Below are 22374 nucleotides of genomic sequence, written 5' to 3' on the forward strand. Positions count from 1 at the left end.
GCAAATCAAAGAGTAATCAAATGACACCATGAAAACCTTTACATTCCATTAATCCAAAATGATACAGTTAAATCACTTATTTTCTATAATGTCGATGAAGAATTACATATACCATACTTATGGTATATGTTCTCTAAAAATTTTATGGTGTCATTTGATAACTCTTGCTTTATAGGACTCCAAAATTTGGTTTAGACAAAACCAAATGGACACAGTATTGATGATACAGTACTATCACTTGATCCTTATATCATTAATAGTATGGAGCGTGTACTTCAATGATTTTATAGTGGTATTTGATAACTAAAACGATACAGTAATATTACTTGATGCGCATGAGATTAATATCATAGAAGTTTTTCTTCAAGGTTTTCTTTGTTGTATTCGATAACAGTTAGATTTTTTGGTTTTATAGCACTTCAAAACCTGGTTTATGCACAACCAAACAAACATTTTTCTAAGTTTGGTATCCAATACCTCCAAAATGAAAAACATGACCTTAATAGTATGGGATGAGTTCTTCAAGGTTTTCTCGGTGAAATTGTATACCAAACTTTTGGTTTTTATAGTACTCAAAAATTGGTTTATGCACAACTGAATAGACATTTTTTCATTTCAATTTTGTATCCAATTACTCCAAAATGAGTACAGTAATATCACTTGTTACTCATGCCATTAAAAGTATGGAATGTGTTCTTTTATTTTGTTTTTGTTTCATTGGATAACAATTTGATTTGCTTTGGTTGTATATCCTCTGGGTCCTGACCACTGAATAACAGGGTGAAAGGAGGATAATAAAATATACAGAGAACAGAAGCACTACTGTCTGTACTTATAGAACTACAAAGTATTCTTTATGATCAGTGAGACTGATAAGATAAATAATGGGTGTAGAAACAAGAAGGTGATCATAATGTTATGCTTGATTGGTGTACCTAAGACTGTACTGTGATGAGAACCGGTCCAGAATTCATTGAGATTCTAAGCATAATTCTGATAAGGGGTCATACTAGACAATAAACACTTTTCACTTTTTCTGTTTTAGAGTTGAGTTCATGTGTGTTTACTGTGGTGCTGTGAAGCTTTTAAGGTTGTGGAGAGCTGCCAGCTGCATGTGTAAATATGAATTACAGACATCATTTACAGTGGAATGCATTTAAACTGGTATAAACGCGCTGTTAATTGGGAATCCCCTAGTTTCTCAACTGCAGTTTTCTCACAACAAGCACAACAAAAACAAATGTTTCAGTACCACATAAATAGTTTTTCACTCTTATTTATGAGCATTTTAAACTTACATTTTTATTCTCTGGCTGCAACTTTAGCATTAACTTACCAACCAATCAGCACACAGTAGCAGTAATGCTGGTGGCTTTGTTTTTCCAAAAACCTTTGTTGTAAAAAAAACAGAACAATTTTAAAACACCACAGAGAATTGGTTGCCCCGCCCACCCCTCCCCAGGTGCAAAACTCACTCGGGTTGCCAAGTTGAGGAGGATGAATCTTCAGTGGAAGACGAGTTCAAAACCTTCTACCATGGCAATCAATGACGAGTCATACTCTGTAAGTTAATCAGCTAATGAATACGTTTGGAGTGTTTTTATTATTTGCACATTATAAACTGGCTCATGTGAACTTTATCTGTAGCTGACCTCCGGGGTGGAGATAGTGTTGGGGAACGAGCAGCAGGCGGAGGCAGAGGCCAAAACAAGCACATATACCCGTTATGGTCTGCACATTCAAAATAGAAACCTACGTATAATCCCTATTGGTGCTTTAAATTCTCCAAAAATTATAAAAGCAGGTTTGCTTGTAATACTTCTACTATACTGCTCATAGCAACACTACCTTAAACATGGCACTGTGGTCAGTTACGCATGATAAACACACGTGACTGTCAATGAACGATTCAGAACTGGGTCTGGGCTCTTATGGGTTAAGGGCGGGATTTAGGCTGGGTATATTTACTGGACCTGGCAACCGTGCTGTAAACGCCGGAGTGGCCGCGCGGTGCTAACGTGCTAAAGTTTTAATAACAGGAGAACCCGGGGAACAGCAGGAGAAGAGCAGAAGAACCCAGAGAACAGGAGGATGATGAAGGAAGGAGCTCCGCCAGCAACAGCGCTTCTGAGTTAAGTAAGTTAAGTGTTTATAGTGACTTTAGTTCAACTAAAGGAAAAAAAAACACGAGAACCAGGCTGACTTTAAAGCTAAAAAATCACAATTAAACTCTGTAATCAGCGCAGACTGACTGAAGATCAGCGCGTGGACAGAACCACGGAGTGTGAGTTTAGTTTAGTAGTTCAGTCTAGAGTTTTTCACTATTTATTTAACAGTAAAAGGATTGTGTAAAGGGCTGGGCGGATCAGTTGACTGAAAGCTGCAGGGCGAGGCTGAGCTTCATTTACGAAAGCCAGTCAGTCCGCAGAGCACCGACACAAACATCCCTGATGGCAAACACTGAATATTTGAACATATTTTGATCGTATACATGATTATTTTCCTTAGTTCAGTGTTTTTCATTGTTTTAAAATGTTCTACATTGTAGATTAATACTAAAGTCATCCAAATAAAAAATGTGGAATTATTTAGTAAACAAAAAGTGTTAAATAAACCAGAATGTTTTTTTCTTTAGATTTTTTTTAAATAGCACCTTTTATTTACTTAGATGGCATCTTAGCATTTGCATTCTGGATTATCTTAGTCAACTTCGTGAGGTTAACCTTCAGTTAACAGCTGTGCTGAACTTTTCAAGAGTAAATTAAATTTCTTGTTCTCTTAATGTTTTGGAGAGCATCAGTTGTATAGTTGTGAAGAGGTAGAGTTGGTATACAGTGAATAGTCCTATTTAAGTAATGTTATAATCCACAGTAGGACAAAAACGAGTCAACTAAGTAAATATAAAAATACTTTAAGAAATGAAGGTCAGTAAATCTGTAGAATTGAACGATTTTAAGAACAAAAAAATAGAATGAGAAGGTGTGTGTGTGTGTGTGTCTAACACACCGTCTTTAGCTCTGTTTGGGCACTTCTATTTCACTTTATGCCCAAATCCTCACATCACAAAGCTTACTATCTAGCTGAATTCTGGCACCATTTAAATTTATAGACCACAGTCTATTCCTGTTTAAAGAGGAAAACAAAATCTTAATAAATATTTGGACCGTGTGGGAAAATTAAACATGCTGGGACAGACAGCTCCTTCTCAGTCTGGGATTGCAGTGCATTGCAGTGGGATTAAAAAACTGAATTATTAACTATGTAGAATCCATGTAGCTAGTAGCTACCAGTATCAGAATAACTGTTTTTGTTTGCAGTTTACATGCATGTACTGAGTATTATTTACTTAAGTATTTTGGTAGATTTATTTGCTTTTTTATAACATTGTTTTTATATTTAGGGTTCAAGGACCGAAGTTGTGTAAAACCCTGTGGTTATGCTCAGATTTTACTTCGTAGAGATGTGAAAATATGTAGGTAGGTGTAGAATTAGAGCATCCTGGCTGACAACAAAAAACACGCAGTTTGGTCAGTGGGGAATGAGTATTCTAAAAACTTCAATAGATTTGTACATTTGAAGTAAATCACTTGATCATGATAAAGCCTTCTAAAAAAAAAAAACCTTTAATCTCTAAATGTCACCATCCCCAACCTATTGTCCATTATTTCTATATTTTTTTACATAATTTTTATTATTATTTTATAAAAAATCAGTAAGTTAGTGTTTCTGCTGAACGTTTGGAACTATTATTCTATGTACAACTTTTAACCTTTTTTAGTTGCAGTATTATATATATATATATACCCTAAAAATATTGTGATATTATTTTAGGTCTATATGGCCCTCCCCTAGAACAGTGCCTCCCAGTTTCAACCCAGGATCACTGCATAGTTGAATTCCCAACAGTACGACTCTGTAGGGCTGTGATTGTATCAGCTGCTGGTCACTTCTATTGCCTGTTTCTCTGGGGCCTGTGAATCTGCTGAAAGGGATTGGACAGCATGACCCACTCACCTAATCCTGCTTATCCCTTCCACACAAGCAGCAGATACAGGCTTTCAATAGTCACATCCAGTCTGGTGACAGCACACGTTCTGGACCTGTAGTGCTGCAGGACTGTAGTTTAAATCAGTTGGGACTGTTGAGTAAAACCTTCAAAACCTCAAAAACATCAGAAAAGCTTTAACAGCAGGTGTGTTTTGGCGTCAGAGTCGTAATGTCTGTGTGGTAAGTTCTGATCAGTAGAGGCTGGTCTAATCTAATCTGAACTCTATTAGAAGCTGTTCCTGCACATGTACTGAGTTCTGTTTCTGTATAATCCTGCAGTGCAGGTGTTCCGCTGCCCAAACCCTGTGTTCTGAAGAGAATGGAGGATTCATCAAAAGAAGATTACAAGATCCATTCCTTCGACATGGAGACGCAGAAGTTGCTGAAAACAGCACTTAAAGGTAAGAGTACTTACCTGTGGAATTTAGTTAATGAAATCATGTTGAAACAGTTTAACATCATGTTCACATTAAATAATGGTGTTGGAATCTGAATTGTGGGTTTGAGTTTTTTAGAGCTGTTCTGAAAGAAAGGATCTGTTTTTGATTTGTAAGATCCAGGCTCCGTGGACTTGGAGAAAGTGTCTAGCGTCATAGTGGATCAGTCTCTGAAGGATCAGATGTTCAGTAAAGAAGCTGGACGCATCTGCTTCACCATAGTGCAGGTAAATATGTTGACCAGACTGATGGACCTACTGAACAATACAGAATCAGTACTGAACAATACTATATGTCCCAAAGTGGAGGTATTAACTCAACATAACAGAGCTTAAATGTCAAAATGTAGTTCTATAATTACAGACTGTAGTCCTGTATCTGTTTCTGTATACAACTCTGCATACAAGAAATAAGAGACCACTTAAAAAGTATGAATTTCTTTGATTTTACCAAATTGAAAACCACTGGAATATAATAAGAGGAAGATGGATGATCATGAGCCATCAAACCACCAAACTGAACTGCTTGATTTTTTTGCACCAGGAGTAAAAGCATAAAGTTATCCAAAAGCAGTAAGACTGGTGGAGGAGAACATGGCAAGATGCATTAAAACTGTGATTAAAAAACAGGGTTATTCCATCAAATATTGATTGAACTCCTAAAACTTTGTGAATATGAACTTTTTTTCTTTGCATTATTTGAGGCCTGAAAGCTCTGTATCTTTTTTGTAATGTTCATTTTTTGCAAATAAATGCTCTAAATGACAATGTTTTTATTTGGAATTTGGGAGAAATGTCCATGGTTTATAGAATAAAACAACAATGTTCATTTTACTCAAAATCAGAGGAACTGGTTCAGAAACTGAAGTGATCTTAAATTTTTTTCCAGAGCTCTATTTTAGTGTCCTTTTTTTTTTTTTTAAACTGTTCTTCAATGGACAGGACCCCACAGGATAGACCACCACAGTGCAGCTATGAGTGGGCTTGAGTGTGACCTATTAGTGTATATTGTGCTGTTATTAGTGGAACAGATACAGCAGTGCTGCTGGAGTTTTTAAACACTGTGTTCATTCTCTGTCCTCCACTCTATTACACACTCCTACACACTCCTACACTCCTCAAACTTGTAGATTAAGTAAAGTCAAAAATAGAATTTCTGAACCTGTTGCTGCAGAGTTTGTGTTGGTCATCCTCTAGTCCTTCATTAACTGTGTATCTTTGTCTTTATCTGTATCAGGTCTCTATCTTATTTTTCTTTTGTAACTTCTGCAATGTGGTAATGACCCCTCTACTCCTCGCTGCCTCCTTCAGGCAGAGTCCAAGCAGAACGGTGGCAGCGTGTTCCGCCGGAACCTCCTGAACCGCCTGCAGCAGGAGTTTAAAGCTCGCGAGGAAACGAGGAAGAGATCCACTCAGGAGTGGGTGTGCCTTGTCTCCTTTATCTGCAACATCTTTGACTACCTCAAGGTAAAGCAACAACACACATGTTAACCAACTGCAGCTTTATTAGGGCTGTGCTTTGGCATGAACATAAATTATGTGCATCACGATCGAGGGCTTACGATTCCATATGCTCCAATATATTGCAATAGTGAAGTTTTTCTGATGTATTTCAAATGTTCAGTTGTTTGCAATTAATCTGGGAACTTTAATGCTAATATTTATTAATCTTTTAACGCCAATTAGATTTTTATTTAAACTATCCTGACATCTAATAATAATAATAAAGTAAAAAAAGGATCTGGTCTCCAGGCACACCACACCACACTGCACAATTATTTTGTCTCCCTCCAAACATTACTGCATTCTAATTTTAATAATAAGAATAGTGATGTGATGGTTTCAATATTTTTTAAGCATTTGACACCAAAAATATCGATACAATTCCATTCTAATTCCAGTCTTAGATTCATTCTTTTATTTACATTTAAATGTATCCAATCATTTTATGCTGAATTCTTAAGAACACATGTGAATAATCATGATTAATCACAGAATATTGTGACAAAACATTTGACAATTGACACCACTTTAATATATAGCTGTCAAATTATATATATATATATATATTAGTATTAAATGTGTCCCATTTTTCCCTCACAAACTGAGAGAGGGTTAAACTCTAAAATCATTTGAAAGTGGTTTAACAAAAGAGACAACCATACAAGACCATGCTTGTGCTGAAAGCACACATGGATTTATGCCTGGTTCACACTACACAACTTTTTGAGTGGTCAGGTGGTTGTGCTGTTCACACTACATATCTGGTTGAGCTGTAATCAGTCTTCTTGTTGTTGTGGCTTTCACACTGACATATCGCAATACTGGGTCGCCAATCCAAGCCACGGATGCGCGGTGTGCGCATATTAAACAGCATACTAAAACCTTTATCCTACTCAATACAAACAGAATAGAACTATTTTCATTTTCCATTATACCAGAGGCAGATTATATTATTATATTATATATTTGTCAACAGAAATTAAGTAAACCGACGAAATAATTTGTACCAAACTGTAATGATTTTTTAGAAGGCAAAACATAAATCCATTTAGGCAAATACATTTATGCAACAGTGAAAAATGTGGCAAAATTAATGAAAATCTACCAGAAAAAAATCATGTATTGTGAACTAGACACAACCTATCTATACAGTAAATACACATATAGACCTTAGTGAGCATTGACACACAGTGACGTATAGTGAGCACACATGCCCAGAACAGTGGGCAGCTATTGGGGGAGGCGTGAGGATTAACAGCCTTTACTCAGTGGCCCAACAGTGACAGCTTGCCAAGCCCAGCTATTAAATCCACAATAATTCCTGTGGAGTCCCTGTTTCAGCTAGGGAATTCCAAAGGATTTGAATTTGTGTGTATGTGTTTGTGTGTGTAGATATGATTTGTTGTGGTTGCAAAAACTGAACAAAATTCCTAAATACAATGACACCACCATCACCTCATTTAGCCCCACCCTCGTAGAAAAAGTATCCACGAAACGTCTCGTGTGAGTGTTAAGGGTTTTGATCTACAGATACCAGTACAAAACATGGTTGAATATCTGATTCACAGTGTTTTTTACTGTAAAAATCATACTAAAGCATTTGTTGTGTTTTTAGGTAAATAATATGCCCATGATGGCGTTGGTGCACCCGGTATACGACTGCTTGTTCAGACTGGCCCAGCCTGACGCACTCAAAAACGAGGAGGAGGTGAACTTCATTCATCCACACTCTTGTCCCAGTTCAGCCATTTTTTCACCCACTTGTAATAATACTGCTATTGACTTTTCATTCAATATATGGCAGTAACTAGTGATTTTACCCTTGAATCTAAAGCTTGGAAGTGTGTCGAAAAAACAACACGCATTTGTTCCAATCACGTGACCAATGACGTTCGAAGCTTCATTTAGGCACACAATCACTTGACTGCTCTAGGGAAAGATTTAAAAGCAGGAGATCACGGCGCGCACCTTGAGAGTTGAGAGAAAGAGGGAACCTCAGTGAACCAATAAAACCACGGCTGAGGATCACTTGAGATCCTGGGCATCTCAAAAAAATGTTATCCCTACCTTTATCGTCTTGCACTGGAGTTTTTATGCACACCAGCCTCCTCAGGCCCATGTGAGCGGATATTTTCAAAGGCTGGAGAAGTTGAAGAAGTAATAAATAACAAAATGATTGTTTATGGCTATAATTTATGGGTTGATTTATCATCCAATATAAAAAGCTATTGTGACAGGTCTCTTTATGCTTTTATCCAGTTCAGTCACTGCCCAGTTAAAGTGGTAGTTGACTGCAGCGGGCCTTAAACTGGGATATGTTTTGGGTTTTAAATGTTCTGGAATGTGTGATGAGTTGGGTGTAATGTGTTCCAGGTGGACTGTCTGGTGCTGCAGCTGCACCGTATCGGAGAGCAGCTGGAGAAGATGAATCTGCAGCGGATGGACGAGCTGTTCTGCCTGCTGCGGGACGGCTTCCTCCTGCAGGACGGCCTCAGCTCTCTCGGGCGGCTCCTCCTGCTGGAGATCCTGGAGTTCCGCGCTGGGAGCTGGACGCTTAGCGAAACGGCTCAGAAATACTACTACAGCGAGGTGACTGACTGACTGACTGATGCTGTGTGTGAACAGGACTCAGGCCAGGTCAGGCAAAGCTATGAAGACAATACAGATATTTATGAAGAGACTGATCACAATCAACTCATCGTCTGGTTAAACATTTCCTCAAATACAAGGAAAACATCTTGTAGATAATTTTTTGTGGAAAGGGGGTTTGGCTTAGAGGGGAGGTCTCATACTACTGGCATATGGTCCCGAAACAAGACCTAAAATCTGGCCTGCAATCTTTTGTGCCAAGCTCAGACCAGACAAAAATTATCAACTTTTCAAATGCGAGTACTGTAGATGCATGGAGCATCAAGTGGAGTGCGATAATTCATATTCACCAAAGGTGTCAAAAGTATTCAGAACAATTTCCCAGGTAGAAGTAGATACTACAGTTTGAAAATTATTCTGTAGAAGTTGAATCAACTATTTTTTTTACTTAAGTAAGTAAGTGAGTAAAAGTACTGCTTTCAAAACTAAAAGTAAAAGTAATGTAAAAGGGGGAAAATGCCATGAAGGACAACTAAAGGCATGCCACAGCAGCCTATAGTGCACTACCCCCATGATAACTGTAATGTTGTATTAAAATGTTAATGTTGAAAAATTTGAGATCAGATGCATTTATGCCCATTAGTCAAAGACAACCCAAGTAAACACCAAATGCAGTTTTACATTAAGGTAAATTAGGTTTTTATTATTAAGGGAGAAAAAAAATCCAAACTTATTAGGCCCTACATGAAAAAGAGATTGCCCCCTTAAATTTAATAACTGGTTGGGCCTCCCTTAACAGCACCAAGTGAAATCCAGCGTTTACCGTAATTTGCAATTAGTCTTACATCTCTGTGTAAGAGGAATTTTGGCTCCACTCTTCTTTGTGAAATTGTTGTAATTCCACCACAATGGAGGGTTTTTGAGGATAAGCTGCCTTTTTAAGGTCATGTCAAGTATCTCAAAAAGATTCAGGTTTCAGTCAAGACTTTGACTAGGGCAATCCAAAGTCTTCACTTTGTTTTTCTTCAGCCATTCAGAAGTCGAGTTACTGGTGTGTTTTGGATCATTGTCCTGCTGTAGAACCCAAGTTCATTTGAGGTCACGTAGTGATGGCGGGACATTCTCCTTCAGGACTTTTTGGTAGACAGTGGAATTCTTGGTGTAATCATGAGTGTTGGCCTTAAGTGAGGCCTGCAGTTCTTTGGATGTAGTTGTGAGGTCCTTTTGAGACCTCTTGGATGATTCATTGCTGTGCTCTTGGGGTAATGTTGGTCAGCCAGCCACTCCTGGGAAGGTTCACCACTGTTCCATGTTTTCACCGTTTTGTGGATAATGGTTGTCAATGTGGTTCCCTGAAATAGCTTTATAACCTTTTTCAGACTGATAGATCTCAGTTATTTCTTTCTTATTTGTTCCTAAATTTATTTGGATATTGGCATGATGTCAGAGAAACAGTCACTGATCCTTACATGTTATGGTCTCCCAGTAAGGTAGTCATTGATCTCGGTGACCAGGTGCATATCCACCTCCATCTTCATCAGCTTATTTAGATTCATGATTCAGCGTTCATGATTCCACCACTGGGCAAAAACGGCCTGCATGGCAGAGTGCCAATACAAAATGGAATGATGAATTCCACTGTCTACTAAAAAGTCTACCAAACAGAGTGACCAATTTTAACGTGTTTATTACTTTTGAAGGTCTCATGTCGTGATTGTCATTAAATGTTGTGGTGGTGTGTAGTATGAAGGAATGCCCTGTTTCAGTTCGGTGGAGGAGTGGGATGAGAAGACTGACTTGATTTCAGCACTTACTAGTAATTATTTGTGATATGCAAATGTCTCACCTCTGATTGGCTAACAGCACTGTGAAGCTCCCTCCACGGCTCTGCAGTTGGTGGCTGCAAGTCAAGATAGGTGGGGTCATAAATCCTAATTTATGGTTTGATGTCAGTCCTAGGGCTTTTTGACTCGTTTTTCTGTCTATTTTTTTTTTTGGCTAATGCAGGCAATGGGGGTAGAAGAACAGTTTCATGTGCAGCATGTATAGACCGTTTCAGAGGAATATTCATGAGCGTAGGAAGTGACGTAGCTGTTCCTAGGACACTTCCGTTTAGCGGTAAACAGCGTTCAAAACAGTGGACATAACTTTTTAATTTAACATAAACGCAAACTTCACCTAATGTGAGAGTCACAAACATTGAAAATCAGGTCAAATTGTTCTTTAAACAAGTAAACTATGGAGGACCAAAAATTACATAAGTATAAATAAACACACACATAAATGTATACATATATAAATAAATACATGAATAAATAAATGAATGTTGAAATTAATAAATATATAAATAAATGCACATATAAATAAATATATATATATAAATAAATAAATACGTTCACAAATAATTGTATAGGTAAATAAATTAATTAGTAAATACAGTTCTTATTTACATATTTATTTATTCATTTATATGTGCTTTTATTTATTTAATCATTTATTTATTTTAACATTTATTTATAAATCTAATTTATAAATAAATGGGGATAATCGCAGCCTCCAAATGATTGTAAAGAAAAGGCCATTCAAAAGAGAGTGGCCCACCCTCCTGGATTATACTGCCTGGCTAGTGACCCCCACATCATTTGAATTTGAGCCCCCTGGCTACGAGTGTAAAACTTTTATAAAATTGTCTGCAAGGTCTTGTGCATTACAGTGATTTAACCCAAGATTAGAGGCAGTTAATTACTATGCAACAAATAAAAGCATCTATTATACCACTTCACCACAATTCTGACTGGGTTTCCCTAGAACAAAGCACTTCACATAGAACCCGGCTAAGAATCCCACCTTTAAATCCACCCCCCCCCCTCCCCCCCCACGTCAACAATTAAAGCTATTTTCTTCATAGTAAAATTTAGCAAGTTAATGAAACAGAAGAAACCTGAGTGCAGTGCTTTTTTCTGTGCTCTAAATTTCAATCACAGTTTATTTTTACACATGGACAACATTGTTTATACCCTTCTGTTAAAGAAAACCCAACACTCACCAAAATAACTTGAAACTGGCAAATAAAACTAATGAAAATCATACCTTGCAGAATCATTTGAAAAACAAACTAACAAACTGGCCTCAACAAAAATAATATTTTGTTGTATAATCTTTTGAGTCGATCACTGCGATTAAGTGATATCCATTACTCTCAGTGACACTTTTGCACCTGTCCACACTTGTTTTAACCATTGTGGATTTTCCTTGTTTAACAGAAATGTATCAATATTAGTATTCAGTTGGATATTTGGTGTTAAGTGAATGGATCTAGTCACAGTAGTAGCAATAACATCAGATCAGTGCCTTTAATCAGCTTTCACTAAACAGCTCACAGACTTTAGATTCAGCCTTTACTTATTTATTAATTAACTGAATTTTAATTATATTTAGTCAGACTAGCCAATAGCGAGATGTCTTACATACGCAGCCTAAGAGCAATTGTGATTTTACATTTAATTATGAATTATGTATATCTGATGCTAACTTATTTCATAGACTCGTAACTTAGCTATGCCTTAATCTAAGTGTGTTAATATTCTAAACTGGTCAAATATTAGTTTAAATTGAATGCTGGACTTGTGAAGGACAGCTGACCTCTATGAGGTCAGTCAGTGATATTTTAAATATATTTTAAAAAGAAGAATTTTATATTTTCAACGAGGAGTGATAACAAAATATTTGTGCCTATTTCTATCATGTTAAAACTAAGCATTTTATATTTTTCAAATTTTGTACAAATAAAAGTTGAAATCTGTCACCACAAGTTTCAGTATTCACTGTGTTGTTTTGACCTCATTTTAAGCTGAGATGTTTCCTTTGTTATAGCAAGCAGTATACAGGGATTGTCTTGGAAACAAATAAAGATTTATGAAAACTGAACCCAGGCTTCATAAATGTGTCTGATTTAAACACACAGAAAAACACAATTATAATGTTGATTCAGAAATCCAATACTGAACATCTTTAATAGCTCAAAAACAGTTTAAGGAACATAAAGGATTGGGTTTCCAGACAGAGATTATGAATACTACTGAACTACATTTTGTTTTAATGGTAAATCTATATTTAGAATGCTGTTGTAGTTTAGGATGAGACTCTGAATGACAGAATGAAGGACAATGTTTGTGGTGCCAAACAGACTCCCCACTTCACATTTACATATCCCATGAATCTACTAATAACATGTTGGTACCTAGGCCTATCACAATAATTGTTCAATGAATTCACCTCAGGATTGGCCATTAGGATTTTCTCAGCAACAAGAGCCCATTAATGTGTATAAATGTCTGTTTTTTTTACTTATGTATGTTCCAAACACTGTCCTATTCTAAATATTCTTAATAATTAAAAAAAAAAAAACTTACTTTTCAAAAGTGTGTAATTGCGTTATAATGCTTCATATCATGATGTCAGTGGCTTAAAATGACAATATTGTTCAATAACAATATTCTAGTGCAATAATGTCAGGGACAGTATATTGTCCAGTCTAAGTTATTGTGACAGGTCTATGATACCAGATACCACAGGACACCTTCAGAGGTCTATGGGTTACAAGCTGTTTTTTTGGCACAAGGGACACCAAAACTATTAGGTAAGAGGTGTTGCCATGGATAATTTGTGTATAAAAGTCTTAATTAATTAATTGATCGATTGATTGAAGGAGCCTCATTAAGGAAAAACACTTTTAATAACAGAATGAAGTGATTTGCCACAGCAACAGATTTTATTTAACATTATTATGTAACTATTATATTACGACTTGTATTAACACTACACAGAACAGGCCTTTGGATGACTCTTTACTCCTACAGTCAGTCTTCAGAGTCCTTAAAGATCTAAAGTTGGGTTGAACAATAAGGTTAAACTTAATGGGGCATTTTCCCAGACAGAAATGAAGCCTATTCTTGGAATACATAGCGTTTTGAATTGAACGTTTTTAATGAAAGTAATATTATAGTTTATAACAAGGCGTAATCCCTGTCTGGGAAACTGACGAAATGTTTCCTGTAACTAAAACCATGTGTTGAACCATGTTTGCTCATGTTTTACCTACATAACAAGGGATTTCTGAGTTAGCTTGATATCCTGAGCCAACAACATCCAACAGGAACATCTTGGCGCTTCTCTTCTTCTCTTGCTGAGCAAAATTTAGACTTGAAACTCTGGTTAACAAAGAAAATCTGCTTTGTGAAGCTCATTCGATTTTTCAACACAGATGTTTATCTGGTAATTCAGTCCATCAATACGACTCAGAGTGAAAACACACAAGAACCAAATGTCCGTCTCTCTTCTACCACCAGCGGAAGTGAGCATACGCTCTGTTGGCCTCGGCCATCTTGTGAAGTTCATGTTTGCGTTTGATGACGTTTCCCTCATTAGCGAAGGCAGACAGTAGTTCCTGGGAGAGCTTCTCGTACATGTGTGTGCGGCGGTGCTTGTTGTCCCGGCATTCCGTGATTATCCACTTCATGGCCAGGAAACGTCGCCGTTTTTCCGTCAGCGGGATGGGGACCTGAAAGACACACAGACAAAACATACAGCACTGCTGAGCTGGTGTTGTGTAGTGGATAACAACACTGCCTTCACCTTGTTGGGTTCACCTGCCAGACTATACACACACATCGCTCAACAAACCACTGGGCAACAGTTCTTCATTATAACTAATAAAATGGCAATATAATAACAGCATAATAAAACCATTACACCATATATATGTACATATATACACACAGCTCTGGGAAAAAAGAGAGAGATTTTACCAAATTAAAAACCTCTGGAATATAATCAAGATGAAGATGGATGATCACAAGCCATCAAACCAAGCTGAACTGCCTGAAATTTTGCACCAGGAGTGTAATAAAGTTATCCAAAAGTAGTGTGTAAGACTAGTGGTGGAGAACATGCCAAAAACATGCATGAAAACTGATTAAAAACCAGGGTTATTGCACCAAATATTGATTTTTGAACTCCTAAAATCTTCTAAATATGAACTTATTTTTGTTTCCTTTGCATTATATGTGGTCTGGAAGCTCTGTATCTTAGTTGTTATTGCAGCCATTTCTCATTTTCTGCAAATAAATGCTCTAAATGACAATGTTTTTATTTGTAATTTGGAAGAAATATTGTCTAAATTGACATTTAGCTCTGTCACGTTAATGAGCTCTTTAGCACAATGGGTTATATTGAGGTCATGTTCATATATTGTACAATAAGTTGTGACAGGCCTACATAGATCTTCTAACTCTGCATTTTATACCTCCCTTTACCAGGACTCTACTTTAACTTTCTGAACTTTAAACCGCGCCTCAAGTTACAGCCTGGTTTATCTTATTAACATGAACTTGGGGCATTTCTAGTGACAGAGTCCTAAATGGTGGGTGGGGTAACTGGCCTTTTAAATTGGGTGGAAGATTTTACAAAATTAGAAATAGATTATATAAAAATTAAATGTGTCACTCTTTAGATCACAGTAGACCAACTTTAAACATTTTGAGATGCAGATAAACCGTAAAAATCTAGAGAAAACTTTTCACTGTTGCTAAATTCAAACTGAAATAAAAGTAAGAGCTAATAAAAGGATAAAAAAAATTATATACTTTTTAAAATTTGTTTGGTCGTAAAGTTCAAATATACCATCTATTATTTATCCCACATTTTTTGCTTAAATAGCCCATAAACAGTGAAGCGCACTGACCTGGTACGTCCTTGATCCTTTCTGGATGTTGGCCAATCCAATGACCGGTTTGCAGTTTTCTAAGGCCTGGTGGAAGATGGTGTATGGGTTACACTCGATGGCCTCCCTCTCTGCCGCTGGAGCTTTGTGGTATTTCTCCACTTGTTTCCGCTTTATGGCCTCTAGAGTCTGAACACAGAGAGGAGTTGCAGGTAGAAATCAGAGTCTGGCTCCTGTTCAACTTTCTAACTCACAATAAATCATAGGATTGTCTCGTTTCTTACCTGTGTCACGATTTCTGTGGACAAGACTTTATTTCCATCTTGCATAATCATGTTGATGAACTTGCTGTTAACAGAAAAAAAAAAAATTACAGAGTGTAGAGTTTAGATTAACCTCCTTTAAAGTGACTGACCTAACTGAGCTGAGGTTTGGTCAGTCACACCTATGGTTTAATTAAGATAATGGCAATGAAATGCAAACAAAAACAGTGTGATATAATTTGATATTGATATTTTGTTCCAGCCCTACAGTGTCTACAGATTCCTAAAATGTTACGTTTGTTTATCTAAAAATAGCCATATTTTGTCTTAAAAAGTATCAAATCCATCTCTTAATTGTTAAGAAAAAAAAAAAACAGCACAGATACATCACAATTTCCCACACTGATATACTAAAGAGCATACTGATTTAACGTTAGACTGAACTAAGCAGAAGCAATGAATTATCTATGGCTCAGAGGGGTGCTATTTAAGGATGTGTAGTGTAGACAGTACTGTAGGTACAGGGAAATGTTAGCCATAGTGGTTACATAAACTCAGCAGGTGGAGGGGGTGATGTGGATCCTGTTTTTTTCTTTACACAATAAAATGTGTAACTCTAACAGAATTTGTAAACATGGTAAATGCAAAGAAGGAGAAAGCAACAAAAGGCTAAACACTTACTTCATTAAAGTGACAGTGAAAGTGACTTCTAATGCAGGTTAAATTACATAAATAGTAAAATATAAAATAAGCTGCTGCACTATTGCAGTGGTACAGGTGGGATTACCTGATGACCGGATCATCAAATGGTGAGCTGGTGGTGCTGGACAGTGCTGCTTTGATGGGACGGGTGAGCTTCTCCTCTTTTAGTTGTTTCTGCTCTGGGGTCAGTTCAGATTCGGGGATCATATACACATCCTTATTGGGCTCCGGTTCCAGGTAATAGGGGTTATAGCGAGTCCACCGCACCAAACTCAGCCTAGGGAAACATCAGAAAGCTTTAGTGGTCAGTCTGTCTGTTTTCTTTATATGTAATGTGCCTCTCTATATCTCCACTGTTCTGTCGAGTTGTGCTTCACACCAAGCTACATACGTCTATGTTCATGATGGAGTGCCGGCGTGACGTGTACAGGTGTGATGGATTAATCACATATAAACCAATAGAGTATCGGAGTGGAATATTTGTATACTTCTAATCCAACCACAATCAGACTCACTCTATCTGGACAGAGAGATTAATCTGGAAAGGGTTTCTTATAACAATGAGAAGCAATAATGAAAACATGGTGAATGAAAATAGGATTATAGGACGAGGTTATTTATAAAATATAAGGAGCAGAAAGTGTGAAATGTGTGAAAAGTAAAAAAAATGTTACTCCAGTAAAGTATAGATAACCAACATTTCTATTTAATTAATGTAACTCAGTATTTGTGAATTGAAACCTCTGTACTAACTGAACTGATCTGAACTGAATCCCTGTAATCAGTAAAGGTGAGGTGAGTCTGTAGGACACGAGTTTATAAACATTAGAACAGTAAATACAGCTCTACTCACACCCCGATCATCACACAGTGACCCTGTTTGCGCTGACAAAGCTCGTAGATGTTTATTAATGCTGTGAAATGGTTAAGAAATCAGAATTAGGGTTTATTTACCTCGGAATCCACGGCTTCAGCAGGCTGGATATGGAGGCCGCCATCTTTTCGCATGTGGTGCCCGCGCTGCTGCCGGTTTATAATAATACACGGAGGAGTTTTTACTTAAAATTTAAATAAAACAGATAATAAAGAAATAAAGAGCAAAATATAATACACATACAAAACATTTAAAAGCCCCACAGAGTCGCTGCTACGGCCTAGTTTATTTAAACAATATTTTATTTCCATAAGGCAAATATATGTAGAAAATGATTTCTTTCAGTTTTGCCCTCTAGTGGTCAGTCAGAGAACAGTGGCTGTGACCGAAACGATTCCCTACTCCATCAGTAGTGCCCTACACACACACACGTTTATATATATATATATATATATATATATATATATATATATATATATATATATATATATATATATATATATATGGCTGTGACCGAAACGATTCCCTACTCCATCAGTAGTGCCCTACACACACACGTTGTGCTTAAATTCAGCTAAATGCAGTTAAAATCTACAGGCGGCCGCATGTAACTGCAGTACGCATTTAAGGTGGAACGGAAATCCGAATAAAACGCTCGGGATAAGCGAATTTTCTGGAAAAAACTGCACTGCATTTGGACTTGATATAACTCAGAGGACCAACACCAGCAGATAACATATCTCTCCAAACCATCACTGATTGTGGAAGTTAGTGCAGTGTTTTCCACACAAAATCTTACAGCACTTCATTCTTCCCTCTGCTGACAACTTTTAATAATCAGATGCGGAATTCATTTCCCAGCAGGAATTGGCACACTGCCAAAAATACCAATTGGTCATATATAATATTTAAATTTTCTAAGACACTAATTTATGGGTTTTCATTGGCTGTCATAATCATCAACAATTAAATAAACTCTTAAAATAGAGCATTCTGTGTGTAATACAGCTATATCTTATATGAGTTTTACATGACTTTTTAATGATATTTACAATTTTTGAGGTGCACTAGTACTTGTTGGGGACAAAATTAGACTTATACTGTAGCTGACCTGGCAGAGACACATCTAGTTCTGCTGATGCAAACTGGAAACATGTGGTTATGTTGTTAGTTACTATGTGTGAGTAGCTCCTACAGTAATCACTTCCAAATGTTTTTCATAGTTACTGTTACTATAATGCACTAAACACACATATAATACACATGCTAAATGTATATATATAAAAATATTTAAGATAAAGCATTTTATTTTAGGGTCATATTTGAATAATTATTGTAATATTAAGGATATGCTTTTTTCTCTCAACAGAAAGTTCATCAACATAATTTTGCTATACCATATACCAGAACAGGCCACCGGACTCTGCACAGTGTATTTTTGAACGTAGAACCATGTCTGGTCCTTATTCGGTTTCTGACTCCTCAAAGCTGGCTGAGATTCGGTCACCAAACTCAGCCCAGTGTCTTTTTGAATGAAGGACCAGGATTGGTCAAGCTATTTGTACATAAAATTAATGTAAATAACCACTTTGTACATCAATATGAGTATTATATATTATTATAGGAAACTCTAATAAGGAACTCACCATTGGTTTAAATAGAGTATTCTGTCTACTCAATTAGTGTTAATGAGAGAAAAACGGTTTGTCTGGAAGCTCAAAGAAAGACATTAAACAAAGATTTATATTACATTTATGTTTAATTCGTACAATTATGTTTAATATGTACATATGCAAATCCTTTTTAACTCATATTCACTTGAATACACTACAAAGACAATTAAGTTAGTGTTGCAAATATTTACTCATTTTGGGTGGTATTGAAGTTTTTAATACCGTCGTCAGATATGGCAGTATATGGTATTTCTGGCGGGGTGGGGGGGTTTTCTATGGTTTTCTATTTTTGGTGAGGAAACCTTAGCTTGAGGAGCTTAGTTTAGTTGGTTATTTTCCTATTTTATATCTATTTTCTGTTTTTATTAAATGTCGTTGTTAGCTTATTAGCTTGTTGCTGCCTTCTTTGTTATTTAGCATACAGAACATCTCACCGGTCTTTTCAATTAATGTTGATTTATTCATTTAATAGCTGTATCTAACTATTTGAAGCCAGACAGACACTGTGTGATTTTTTAATCGAATGCGGAGAGCTCATCCGCAAGTTTGAATGGTTTGTCCTGTAGGAAAATGCACACAATTTATTTGCTGACGCTGTAGTCTGTTGACTGGCAAGCTGAGAGACCGCACGTCATGCAGCCCGTAGGCAGTAGATGAAGCCGCGCACCCATTAATCCACCTGTGGAGCTTTAAACTCGCGGGTGAGCTGTAACTTTTCGATTATCACAAAAATCACAGTGTGTTTTGTTACATTGAACATAGTTCTACGTCATGTCACAGACCATTAGCGCGCCAGGAAAGCGGTGAGAATTCAGTCAGTCTTCATGTTCGGGCATCTGGTTCGAGCAGACAATCTAAACTTTAGTATGCAGAACTATATTATTATTGTTATTAATTTTCCATTCTTTTAAATAGCAGGATACTTTGACCATCACTTTCCTCAGGCCGGGTCCAGGCTCCACGTAATAGTCTGTGATGTAGGCATCTGTTTTTTAATACTATTTTTATTTTATATAAATCTATGGCATGATAATCATCATATTGCTAAGTAACCAAGTATTATTGTTAACGAAAACACAAAATAACAAAAACTGAAAGTTCTCCTTAACTGAAACTAATAAAAACGGTCATTAAAAAAAAAAACTAAAACGAACTGAAATTACAGATTGAATACCCTAATTTTCATGTTTGTTTACTTATTTATAAGCACTTTTTCCACTACAGCAGTTTAACAGCGGGTGGTGTTGTGCCGTTTCTGCTTGCAAAGGGGAGCAGGGGTTCAGAGTGCCTCATGGTCCGCAGAATTACTTCTTTTTACAGCGTTGAGCTAGCCGAGAAATAAAGACAGAAAACCCTGAGGAAACTGCAGAATTCTGTATGGGATTAGAATATGAGCGAGAGGGAGAAAAAAACCCTGTTTTGTAGAGATACAGGAGATGAGGAATAAACTCATCTCAAACATTTGAGAAGAAGCAGTAACTTTACCTGTGAATAACTTTACCTGTGAGTAACTTATACACCCCACGCGGCAGGATAAACTGATAAATCTCATAATTTCTGTGAAAATTAGTGGAACCTGTATAGTTTATTGAGTTTTTGCTGTATGATCTCCAACTGCTAACCCCTCCCACTGCTCTTTGTTTGTGGATGTGCTTTTTCAGATTAGGCACGTTTTAGGCAAGTACAGATTTGGCACGTCACGTCACGTGGTTAATATACCGTCACCATTTTACAATACAGTCATCATATTTAAATACTGTGGTATACCGAAATACCGTCATACCGCCCAACTCTACTGCCAGTTATAGTTGAGTACAAAAAACTGATGTGACATAATAAAAAATTGTAATAATTTTTTTTTTTATAAAAATAGGTTCTGGCTTAGCTCTCAGGGCAGAACATGACACTTAAATCTTTTGAGCTTAACAGAGGTAGTTTGTTAAGGCTGTTTGCCTTACCTCTCTCTTAGAAGACACCATATAATTGTAACCATGGAAATTAAGGCTTTGTGAGTCTCTGTTTTTAAGCGCACTATACTCAGCTTCAGGCTGTTTATACAGGTTACCTTACCAGGAACATGGAATCAGGTTATGAAATGTTTCAAGTGTCTTTCCACAGCTTTGATCTCACTTGCTTCCCCTACTTTCCATTTCCTCAGTGATCACTATTTGCCTAAATAAAAGAAACACATATTAAAGACAAATGCTAGGTAACATTAATTCACCAACATACAGTTGCAAGAAAAAGTATGTGAACCCTTTGGGATTTCTGCATAAATTGGTCATTAAATGTGTTTTGATCTTTATTTAAGTCACAATAATAGACAAACACAGTCTGCTTAAACTAATACCACACAAAAAATATAGGTTTGCATGGTTTTATTTAACACATGTTAACATTCACAGTGAGGGGGAAAAAGTACGTGAACCCCTAGGCTAATGACTTCTCTAAGAGCTAATTGAAGCCAGCCAACCTGAAGTCAAACACCAGTTTTAAGTTAAGAAGTATTGCTTGATGTAAATCATGCCTCGCACAAAAGAGCTTTCAATAAACCCATGTTTAAAAATTGTTGGCTTGCATGAAGCTGGAAAGGGTTACAAAAGTATCTCTAAAAGTCTTGACGTTCATGTGTCCACGGTAAGACAGACGCTCTACAAATGGAGAGAGTTCAGCACTGTTGTTACTCTCTAGGTGTAGTCATCCTGTAAAGACGACTGCAAGAGCACAGTGCAGAATGATCAATGAGGTGAGGAAGACTTACAGCTAAAGACTTACAGAAATCACTGGCACATGCTAACATTTTTGTTGACAAATCTACAATAAGGAAACCATTAAACAAGAATGGAGTTCACGGGAACTATGGGAATTGTAGTGAGGGCTGATAGTGGGAGCCGGTGAATTACAGGAGTTGAAGTAAGGGTCTCAGAGTACTTGACCAATATCAAATTCACTCACACACATTTGGCCAAATTCTGCCTTGTGGGGACTCAGTGAGGTCATTAAAACCAACTACTTTTACAGACCTAAGAGGATGGTTTGGGCATTTCAACCTTACTCAAATGATCGTTTTCTTGCTTAGGTTCTTATTGTACATATTGTAAAGCTCAAAAAATCAAGCTGTGGCTTGCAGACTGACACACAGCTCTCACAGTATCCAGAATACATACATTCCGAACTAAGAAGCACTTGATATTGAAAACAGAAGACTCACTTGTTCTTTTGCACAAAAAGAGGTAGTCAGAGCCTGTGTTGACTAGGTAGACTGCTGCTGAATGTCTGGGAGATTGTTCTCAGTGTCCATCTCAGATATCTGTAAATATGTTGAATATGTCAACAGACTTCCTGTAATTTTGTTGGAATGCAATTCAGTAATGTAAACTTGTTTCTTTTTAAATTTGTGTCTTATAAATGAAAGAACAAACAAGTACTATCTCACTCTTTTGTCTTCCTTACAATGATTAACCCCAGAAACACATAGCAACATACCAAATATTAACATGCAAACATGTTTGCAAACATGCAAACATAACATGCAAAATTCTGATACATCATTAGATTCTGCAGGT

The 22374-nt window shown here is 36.8% G+C and overlaps 2 protein-coding genes across 3 annotated transcripts; one reads left to right on the forward strand and one right to left on the reverse strand.

The window, feature by feature from the left end:
* Window positions 1–1988: 1988 nt before the first annotated feature.
* On the forward strand, window positions 1989–12502 carry mif4gdb (MIF4G domain containing b). Of its 2 annotated transcripts, none has more exons than XM_022667257.2 (6): window positions 1989–2136; window positions 4327–4448; window positions 4602–4711; window positions 5795–5950; window positions 7602–7694; window positions 8360–12502. In XM_022667257.2, exons 2-6 carry the CDS (start codon window positions 4367–4369, stop codon window positions 8585–8587), a joined length of 669 nt encoding a protein of 222 aa, XP_022522978.2. In that variant the 5' UTR covers window positions 1989–2136; window positions 4327–4366; the 3' UTR covers window positions 8588–12502. The 2 variants fall into 2 exon arrangements, with proteins under 2 accessions (XP_022522978.2, XP_022522977.2); XM_022667256.2 differs by lacking the exon at window positions 1989–2136 and adding an exon at window positions 3641–4227.
* Window positions 12503–13291: 789 nt separating this feature from the next.
* mrps7 (mitochondrial ribosomal protein S7) lies at window positions 13292–17486 on the reverse strand. The gene is made up of 5 exons (XM_022667259.2): window positions 17216–17486; window positions 16347–16538; window positions 15581–15644; window positions 15318–15485; window positions 13292–14135 (listed from the first exon to the last, which is right to left on the reverse strand). Exons 1-5 carry the CDS (start codon window positions 17257–17259, stop codon window positions 13914–13916), a joined length of 690 nt encoding a protein of 229 aa, XP_022522980.2. The 5' UTR covers window positions 17260–17486; the 3' UTR covers window positions 13292–13913.
* Window positions 17487–22374: the final 4888 nt, after the last annotated feature.

This window comes from Astyanax mexicanus, chromosome 3, assembly GCF_023375975.1.
Source record: "Astyanax mexicanus isolate ESR-SI-001 chromosome 3, AstMex3_surface, whole genome shotgun sequence".
Taxonomy (NCBI): domain Eukaryota; kingdom Metazoa; phylum Chordata; class Actinopteri; order Characiformes; family Acestrorhamphidae; genus Astyanax; species Astyanax mexicanus.